This window comes from Trichechus manatus, unplaced genomic scaffold (assembly GCF_000243295.1).
Source record: "Trichechus manatus latirostris isolate Lorelei unplaced genomic scaffold, TriManLat1.0 scaffold00024, whole genome shotgun sequence".
Taxonomy (NCBI): Eukaryota; Metazoa; Chordata; class Mammalia; order Sirenia; family Trichechidae; genus Trichechus; species Trichechus manatus.
In genome coordinates, this window is record NW_004443960.1 from 19,026,526 (window position 1) to 19,037,017 (window position 10,492).

At 42.7% G+C, this 10,492-nt stretch overlaps 1 protein-coding gene across 1 annotated transcript in view; it reads left to right on the plus strand.

Moving 5' to 3' along the window:
* The window catches only part of ANKS4B (ankyrin repeat and sterile alpha motif domain containing 4B), an 18,650-nt gene extending 13,849 nt beyond the window's left edge, over positions 1-4,801 (plus strand). The window contains 2 exon segments of the mRNA XM_004373317.2: positions 3,062-4,216; positions 4,218-4,801. Coding sequence (XP_004373374.2) covers positions 3,062-4,216; positions 4,218-4,287 — 1,225 coding nt within the window. The 3' untranslated portion in view covers positions 4,288-4,801.
* Positions 4,802-10,492: the final 5,691 nt, after the last annotated feature.

The following is a 10,492-nucleotide window of genomic DNA, read 5'->3' on the forward strand; positions in this document are numbered from 1 at the left end:
ATACCTCACACCATGCACAAAAACTAACTCAAAATGGATCAAAGACCTAAATATAAAATCTAAAATGATAAAGATCATGGAAGAAAAAATAGGGACATTGCTAGGAGCCCTAATACGTGGCATAAACAGAATGCAAGACATAACTAGCAATGCACAAACATCAGAAGAGAAACTAGATAACTGGGAGCTCGTAAAAATCAAACACTTATGCTCATCAAAAGACTTCACCAAAAGAGTAAACAGGCAACCTACAGACTGGGAAAAAATTTTTGGCTATGACACATTCGGTCAGGGTCTAATCTCTAAAATCTACAAGATACTGCAAAACCTCAACAACAAAAAGACAAATAACCCAGTGAAAAAATGGGCAAAAGATATGAACAGGCACTTCACCAAAGAAGACATTTAGGCAGCTACCAGATACATGAGGAAATGCTCACGATCATTAGCCATTAGAGAAATGCAAATCAAAACTGGAATGAGATAACCATCTCACCCCAACAAGGCTAGCATTAATCCAAAAAACACAAAATAATAAATGCTGGAAAGGTTGTGGAGAGAGTGGAACACTTATACACTGCTGGTGGGAATGTAAAATGGTACCACCACTTTGGAAATCGATTTGGCACTTGCTTAAAAAGCTAGAAATAGAAGTACCATACGATCCAGCAATCCCACTCCTTAAAATATATTCTAGAGAAATAAGAGCCATCACACGAATAGATATATGCTCACTCATGTAATTTCAGCACTGTTCATGATAGCAAAGAGATGGAAATAACCTAGGTGCCCATCAGTGGATGAATGGATAAACAAATTATGGTCTATTCATACAGTGGAATACTACGCAGAGAACAATGATGAATCCTTGAAACATCTCACAACATGGATGAATCTGGAAGGTGCTGAGTGTAATTAGTCAGTCACAAAAGGACAAATATTGTATGAGACCAGTATTATAAGAACTGAAGAAAAGGTTTAAACACAGAAGAAAACTTTATTTGATGGTTACGAGGGTGGGGAGGGAGGGAGAAGGAAATTCACTAATAGATAGTAGACAAGAGTTATCGTAGGTGAAGGGATGGACAACACATAATACAGGGGCAGTCAGCACAACTGGACTAAAGCAAAAGCTAAAAAGTTTCCTGAACACAACCAAACACTTCGTGGTACAGAGTAGCAGGGGCAGGGATCTGGGAACTATGGTTTCAGGGGACATCTAGGTCAATTGGCATCACAAAGTTTATCAAGAAAATGTTTCTGCATCCCACTTTGGTGAATGGCGTCTGGGGTCTTAAAAACTATCGAGTGGCCATCTAAGATGCATCAGTTGGTCCCAACCCACCTGGAGCAAAGGAGAATGAAGAATACCAAAGACACAAGGAAAGTATTAGCCCAAGAGACAAAAAGGGCCACATAAACCAGAGACTTCATCAGCCTGAGACCAGAAGAACTGGTTGGTGCCCAGCTACCACCAGTGACCGCCCTGACAGGGAACACAACAGAGAGTCCCTGACGGAGCAAGAGAAAAGTGGGGTGCAGAGCTCAAATTCACGTGAAAAGATCAGATTTGGTGGTCCAACTGAGACTGGAGGAACCCCAGAAGACATGGCTCCTGGACTCTCTGTTAACCCAGAACTAAAACCATTCCCGAAGCCAACTCTTCAGACAAAGATTAGACTGGACTATAAAACATAAAACGATACTCGTGAAGAGTGTGCTTCTTAGTTCAAGTAGATACACGAGACTAAATGGGCAACACCTGTCTAGAGGCGAGATGAGAAGGCAGAAAAGGATAGGAGCTGGTTGAATGGACACGGGAAATCCAGGGTGCAAAGGGGGAGTGTGCTGTCACATTATAGGGATAGCAACTAGGGTCACATAACAATATGTGTATACATTTTTGTATGAGAAACTAACATGAGGTGTAAACTTTCACCTAAAGCACAATAAAAAATAAAATAACAAAAAGATTACAGCCTGGGAAACCCTATGGGGCAGTTCTGCTCTGTCATATAGGGTCGCTATGAGTCGAAATCAACTCAGTGGCACACAACTACAATAGTGCCCCCAATTCCACCTTAACCCCTTGCAGAACTATTCACATGATACTGTAATTACATGGAAGTAAGTTGAGAAATAAATGGCAATTTCCTACCCTTTGTATGCATATGACTTTGCAGAAAGTGTTTGTCACCTACCCAACATTCATTCCTCCCTTCTTTCTTGCTATAAGGACCCACTTTTGCTTCAGTGATGTATCTCCTCTCACAGGACTCAAGGGAAGGTAGCAGTGGTCCGCTAAAACAAGTTCTTACCAGCTCATGACAGTTGATTGCTAAATTTTCAGAAAGTTTGCAAGTCAGATAAACAGCCATTATCAAAATAAAATTGTATAAAGGTAATAAATACTCAAAACTCATCGTTTTCTAGTTATTTTACTACATTGAACTATTATCTATGCTCCTAAGATTATGTGTATCTATTATATCTGTATGGCTGAAATAATATATAATGGTGCGCACATCTCTTCCAAACTCCATGTCCGGTAATAACACATTGGTAGCTTAAAATTGGTCATGGAAGGTGTATTTACACCACAGAAGTTGGTACATGCTATAAATCAGGGTCTTATTGTTTCCCAGGGTGAGCTAGTTTAACATTTACTAGCACACAATTGGATAGCCCTGTCTCCAGTTTCAGGGGAAGATTCTAATTGATCTAAGTCAAACATGGTAGCTCCATTTATTTCCCTTAGGCATGTGACCTAATTCTGGCCAATGAGGCATGAGAGTTGCTTTGCTCAAGGGTTTCTGAGAAATTTTTTCTTACTTCTAAAACGGAGACAGAAGGTAGAGATGGGCTTTTTCTGCTCCTGGCCATATTATGTCTGGATGTGGCATATTTGGACTTACAGCAGCTATCTCATAACCATGTCAAGGCAGGATACACAGGCTTGCATTCATATGTATTTTGGTTTTGTTCTTTATTTTTGTTTTTGGTTTTTTGGACCTCATGTTCAGAAAAAAATTAACATGCATTTTTTCATTTTCTCTTCTAGAGGGGACCCTGATAGATGTGACATCTGGGGGAATACTCCTCTACATTATGCAGCCTCCAATGGCCATGCCCACTGTGTCTCATTCCTGGTCAACTTTGGTGCCAACATCTTTGCCCTTGACAATGACTTGCAGACTCCACTGGATGCTGCTGCCAGCAGGGAACAGAATCAATGTGTTGCTCTCCTGGATAAGGCAGCCACTTCCCAGAATATCATGAACCCCAAGAAGGTCACTAGGCTGAAGGAGCAGGCTCAGAAGAATGCCAGGAGGCAGATCAAAGAGTGTGAGAGACTCCAGGAGAAGCACCAAAATAGGATGGCTCGCGTGTACAGCAAAGAGGAATCTGGGACTCTTTCTTCCTCCAAGGGCTCCTCCAGGTCATCCTTTTCAAATGCTTCTACTTCTGGCACATTTGGGTCCTTCTCAAAGGGCATTAAAGACACCTTCAAGATAAAGTTCAAGAAGAACAGAGATACAGCAGAGCAGGTAGGGAAGGAGGGGAGAAGTGGGCAGAGGAATGTGATGGAAGTGTTCAGAGAGGAGAAGGAATACTCACTCTCTGGGGACTTCAAAGATAAGCTCCAGTTCTCAGGAGAGGAGGACAACTGTGAGCAACATGAATCCATTCTCAATCGTCCAGGTCTAGGAAATATTGTTTTTAGAAGGAACACAGTGCTGAGCCTTGAAGACTTTTCAGACAGCAAGAGGGAGTTTGGGCTTAAAATGTCCAGTGAATTGCTTCAGAGACAAGGAGCAGCAGAGGCTGACAAAGCTGAGGCTGATGAAGAGGAAAAGGAAAATGACCATGATGATGATCTGCCTTGGGATAAGGATGAAGTAGAGTGGGAGGAAGATGTGGTTGATGCTACTCCCCTGGAAGTGTTCTTACAGTCCCATCACCTGGAAGAGTTCCTCCCCATTTTCATGAGAGAGCAGATTGATCTAGAAGCTCTGTTGCTTTGCTCAGATGAGGACCTTCAAAGCATACAAATGCAGCTGGGTCCCAGGAAGAAAGTTCTTAATGCCATAAATAGAAGGAATCAGGTGCTACAGCAACCTGGACAGCTAGTTGACACCAGCCTCTGATGGAGAGTATTGGGTCAACAGAGGTGAGCCTGCAGTGGTGGGGTGATGGTGTGACCCACTGGAAGCACTGAGCACCCCTTTTCTACCCAATGCCAGACCACTGAGAAGAGTTTCTAGGGGTTCAGAGCTGCCAGGCTAAGAAAGAGACCCAGCTGTACTTTAGGACATGCTCTATGCCCATCCAAATAAACCACCAGTAAGAAACTCAAGGAGACCTGGGAACAAGAAAGTGATGTGTCTCTCTTCAATAGTCTTTTTGTTATTTTTTGAATAAAGAAAAGATCAAGTGGATGACAGTGAACAGAAAGATGCTTTTTTTCCCCCCAACTCTGGACTTATAATTAATTATAATTATTATATCTTTTTATCACACTAGCCTGCTGATTACGTTTGATTGTCACAGCCTGGGGATTCTAACCCCATTCTGTCCTTAGCTCTATGACTGCCTGTTGGGGGAGATTAAAGTTCCTCCATTGGCCTGAGGCTTGGTGCCCAGTTGAAATGTTTATGTTTACAAGTAGTGGAAATGGGTCTATAATACCCCTACCTGAGAACAGAGCCAGGGTGGAAGACGTAGGGAATTAAGAGAGAAATAAAATCTAGGGTACCACAGTGGTTAAGAGCTGGGTTGCTAACTAAGAATTAGGTAGTTCGAATCCACCAGCTGCTCCTTGGAAACCCTATGGGACGGTTTTACTCTGTCCTGTAGGGTTGCTATGAGTCAGAATTGACTTAATGGCAATGAGTTTGGGTTTTTTTGAGAAGCAAGAGGGAGGAGACCTGGTGGCGCAGTGGTTAAAGCACTCAGCTGCTAACCAGCCAAAAGGTCAGCGGTTTGAACCCACGAGCTGCTATGTGGAAGATGTGGGAGTCTGCTTCTGTAAAGTTTTACAGCCTTTGAAGCCCTGTGTGGCAGTTCTTCTCTGTCCTGTAGGGTTGCTATGAGTTGGAATCGACTCGACGGCAGTGGGTTTGGTTTGGTTTTGGTTTAAGTAAGACAGTGGGGACAGAAGGAAATAAGGAGACAGAAGAAAAAAAGTGACCTATTTGATAATTTTTCTTAGGGTAAGCGCCTCCTGAACTTACAAAAGTAAAAAAAAAGACAACTACATTCTTTGCAGGGAAGATTCAGTTGCAAAAGTAAGTTTTACATTTCCATGCTCAGTATGTACATATCCTTTGTTTGCTGTTGTCTGTCACCATTGTGGAGCCCTGGTGGCGCAGTGGCTAAGATCTATGGCGAGCTACGGCTGCTAACCAAAAGGTCGGCGGGTCGAATCCACCAGTCGTTTCTTGGAAACCCTATGGGGCAGTTCTGCTCTGTCTTACAGGGTCACTGTGAGTCGGAATCGACTCAGTGGCAGTGGGGTTGATTTGGGGTTTTTATTACCATTGCTGCGTATCTGAATACAATGTATTCTGACAGTTTTTAAATGGCAATCCCAAATTCAATTGAAACCATATTGAATAACTAAGCTTTGTTGGATATTTATAGCCAGACTTATATCAACGGGAATTTACCATTGAATATGTGTGTAATATAGAAACAGCTGTTTATCATCAGCATGCTTTCTGATTCATATCTGTTTGGGCTACTTCAAGAGGGACCGTGGAGGATATAAGCTTAGGGAGAATACAGATGCTCAAATCTGATGTACAGTTGGCTTATTCTTCCTAAGTGGATGGATCCAGAAGGCTTATTGGTGATTGAATAAATATTTTGCATTAGCAGATGATTATGTTTACAAATATTGCATTTTGGTGTTCTGGAATAAACTAAAGTTATACTTGCCTTCCTTAATGTGCATGAAAGCAATTGGTACGTAGAAGGAACTCAAAAAAGTCTGTAGTGTTTGGATCTAATAAAAGTACTTCATTATTGTAGATGTCAGGATCCCCTCTTTATGTATTCCCAAAAATCTGTCCGATAAGAAACTTGTCGCTAGGATTATTCCTGTGAGGGTACTTGCTGTTGTTGTTAGTTGCCGTCAGGTCGGCTCTGACTCACGACAGCCCCGTGGACAACAGAACAAACTGTTACCTGGTCCTGTGTCATCCCCATGATCATTGGCATGTTGGAGTCCATGAGACAATATTGTTGGGCTCCACAGGGTTTTCATTGGCTAATTTTCAGAAGCAGATCACCAGACCTTTCTTCTTAGTTTGTCTTAGTTTAGAAGCTCCACAAAAACCTGTCCAATATGGGTGACACTGCTGGTATTTGAAATACCAGTGGCATAGCTTCCAGCATCATAGCAGTATGCAAGTCACCACCGTCAGACAAACTGACAGACAGGTAGTGGATAAGCCATATAGGCGGTGCTACTGTTAACAAAAAGGATGCTCTCCAGTAGTGTTCTGTACATCATTATCAGGCAAAAATGATACAGAATAATGCATTTTAGCAAATGAGAGGCAGCATGAGGTGGTACAAAGAATATTGGACTGGAAAGCAGCATTGCTATTTGAGGGACAGAGTATAATGTTATGGAAATGGAAGGACGCTCCTTATGGGGGATAAGAAAAAATAGGCCAGCAGAAATGTCACTAGAATTCAGCATAATAGGATTTAGTTCTAATTGCTTCGTGGAAGTTGATACTTTCTAGTTAGGATTTTCTGTGCTGCCCAAACTGGTGGGATAGCAGTTGGCTCAGACAAGATGGGAAGGGGAAGGCATGATGCCCACCAGGGATGGAAGCTCCCACCATGATCATCCCTTTGGTCTTCGTCTCAATTCTGTGGTAAGATAAAGGGATATGAATTTGAAGGACATGTGGATTTTAAAAACTTCATATAAAAATTTCCTTCAAATCCCTGGATTGAAAAGGAGGGACCAAACATAATTCCTTTATCTAATCATGGTGAATAACGCAAGCCTCTGTAAAACCAGAACAGATTGCTAGAAGATAACCTGCATTTTTCAAGAGCTGCCTTTCTTTCAGTTAAGTTAACCTAGCTTATAGACTCCACAAGACTCATGTACCATTCCCTGATCATGTTCAGTTAATCCATTTGAAGGGTAAATATCATATCTATGATTATCTCAAAATTTGGCTCAAAATATATGAATGTAATAGTTACCTTGGGCCTGGAATATCAGGGAGCAAAGGAGGTAAATTACAGGGTTCCCACCCTATAGAGTAGCCTGGTCCTACCCTACTAGAGTGTATGCTCCTTGAGGACAGGAAGTTTTCTGTTTTGGTCACTTATATACCCCTTGTCCTAGTACTGGCCTGACACATAGAGGTGGTCAGTAAATATTATTGACTAACTGGATGGAATGCCTGGGCTGGAGGAAGGGTGCAGATTACTCTGGTCTGTTGACCCTAGGAACTTGATCGATTTCAGTTGTGCACGTGACATCTCCAGGAGTAACTTTGAAAGGCAAAAATTGTTCTCCTCATTGCACAAACCACTCTCGGTCTCCTTCCTGCCCCAACTGCATACTCAGGAGAGAGTCATCAGTCAGGTTAGAAGAGATGAGTCTGTGCATGCAACTCTCACCCCTTTTTGGAAGGTATTTGTCCCTTAGGGGTCTCACCAGCCACGTTTATGCAATTCTTGTGGACCCCGGGCTTATTATAGAATCATTAAATGAGGGTTCTCCCAACTTTTCAGCATCAAGGATAGAGCCTCTCTCACGCAGCATCATGTTATAAAAGAGGCTTATACCATGTTATAAAAGGCTATAAAAGTTCTATGAACTATAGATCTCTCAACCCCAACAAGAGGCCAAAGAGAAGACATTAGAGCAATATAAAGGTTTTGACTACAGACAAAGACAGGGATTATAAGCCAGAATGAGTTTCAAATATTCACTTATCGCAGACTTCCATCCCTGGAAGTAGATGCTCAGAATAGCTCTATCCAAACTTATTTGAGTACTTTCTTTCCTTTTTATTTTATTTTTTTCCACCATGAGTTAACAAGGAAGGAAGGCAGCTGGGAGCATTTCACTGAAGAGAGGAGTATGAGAAGTTATGGTGTGGTAAACATGTACTTATATTTTAGGTCACCATGTTACTCATGTCAGTTATGTGCTCATAATTTGTAAATCTGAGTCACCATTCCAGACCATTGTCTTGAGCTCCAAATCCCTAAACCCAAATGTTAATCTGACATCTCCCCTCAGATGTCTCACAGGTACCTCAAACTCCATGTGCCTAGAACTGAACCCATTTCCTTCCAAATCAGTGGTTCTCAACCAGGAATGATTTTGCACCATCTCCTCAGGGGACACCTGGTGATGTCTGGAGACATTTTTGATTGTCATGAGGGGGTAAGGATGCTACTGAACATCTAGTAGGTTGAAACCAGGGATGTTGGTAAACATCCTACAAAGCACAGGAGAGCTTCTCCTCCTCCCCCCCACCCCACCACCACAGAGAATTATCCAGACCAAAGCTTCAGTAGTGCCAAGGTTGAGAAACTCTGCCCTAAATCTACTCTTCCTCTTTTGATGAACCCAGTGCTTCTCTCCTTTTATTTTACTTTCGTCACCCAGTTGGTCACAGAACCCTCTCAATTCCTTAATACAGCTAAAACCTGAGTCCTTTTGTATGTTGGCAAGATCATTGATTGGTTCATGCCCCCATAATTGTTCACCTGGACTGTCTTTAATTCATTCCTGGCAATGCTGGTTGAGTAATCTTTCTAATCTACAAATCTTCTCTTGTCACCTTCTACCTCTCTGTTGCTTTCCAAACGCTTAACATACAGAGCCTTCATGATCAGAACCCTATTCTCTCCTGCAAACTTCCAGTCTTATCTCTGACCATACCTCCTTTTGCCTCCTAATTACAGACACACCAGAGTTCTTGTAGTTTCCTGAATATATCATGCCTCCCATATGCTTTTGCATACCATCACTCCTCTGCCTGGAAAACTCTTCCTCTATGCAACCAATTTGGAGTTCCTTTCCTTTGGGAGACTTACCCTCTCTCTCTGTCCTTAGTCTGGGTTAGCTGCTCTTCCTAGCTGTGCAGGCAATCTTCTGTTTGCCCCTCCAGAACCTCTGTCTGCTATTTTCCACCCTACTCTGTGCCCCAGGTGGTTGACCTCTGTGGACTTCACCCACAGGGCTCCTTTGCCTTTGGACTTCTGGCCAGGTTTGACTGATGGTAGGTACCAGCAGGAGATCCAAGTGTGGGAGGAAAGAGATTGGGGTCTTTATTCTACTGTTCCCTCCCTGCTGAGCTGTAGCTGGCAGTGGCTTTCTTCTTCCATGTCTGGTAGCTTTCTGCTACAGCTCTATTTCTTGTTGGGCTCCACCAACTGCTCCCTTTTCTTGTCCCTTCAAGCTTACAAATAGTAGCAGCTTCCTTCTTTTGCTAGTCCTGGGGTGCTTCACCATCCCTTACTTCTTCAATTTCCCTTTCCCTCCCCTTGCTAAATAGTCCCTTATTAAATTATCTTCAATCACCCCCTTTGAGTGTGGCATCTACTTTCTGTCAGGAACCTATACTGTATGCTCCTGTAACACCAAAGCATTGTACCATAATTACCTTTTTCACATATTTGCCTTCCCTTCTACACTGTGAGTGGTTTGTGGGCAAGGACTATTTCTTTTCTGCTGTACCTCTGATGCCTAGCATAGAGTTATGATAGGGGCTCTTGTAGAAAAAAGAAGAAGTATATGAATGAATGAAGACACTTCTAATAATCTCACCATCACATGCTCTTCTCTAGACATCCCTCAAGGTTATGACCATTTAGATCCCCAGGAAAACTCCATATTCACTTGAGGTATGCAGAATCAGATAATATGAGTATTTTGTTGCAGTGCAAAGGTTCCTGTCCAGCTTGGCAAACATGATGGAACTTTAGCTAAGCTACTTGGAGCATGAAGAGGATCTGCCAGGAGGAGTATGGGTAGGAAAACAAAGCAAGATAACAAGTTTTCCTTTACTACTGATTTATAAGCAGCCTAAGGATGGGGGTAGAGGTGGGGGCCTGGATTTGGTGGGTTCTTTGTGGGCAAAGGCAATACTGCTCATGATTCAGGGGCCCTGGGGAAAGCCTCTCTATACCTCAGTTTCCCCATTTGTAAGTTAAAAAGGTTGGACTAGATGATTCCTAATGGCCATTTCAGCTCTGTAGTAGACCTCTGTAGATGTTGTCTACCCAATATCTAGTCCTCCCTCTTTTTGATAAGAGACCTCCTTCCTTCCGTCAGTTCATGTGGTCAGATGGGCTGATTCCACCTGTGACTTCAAGGGGGGCATGTGAGGCAGGCCTGGATGATCAGGGCATCGGACTCCCCAGGACAACATGACGGCTCAGGAGTAGGAACATGGTCCTAGCCTAGCCAGTTTTCCATTTCTCTCAGCCATGATGTTAGGCT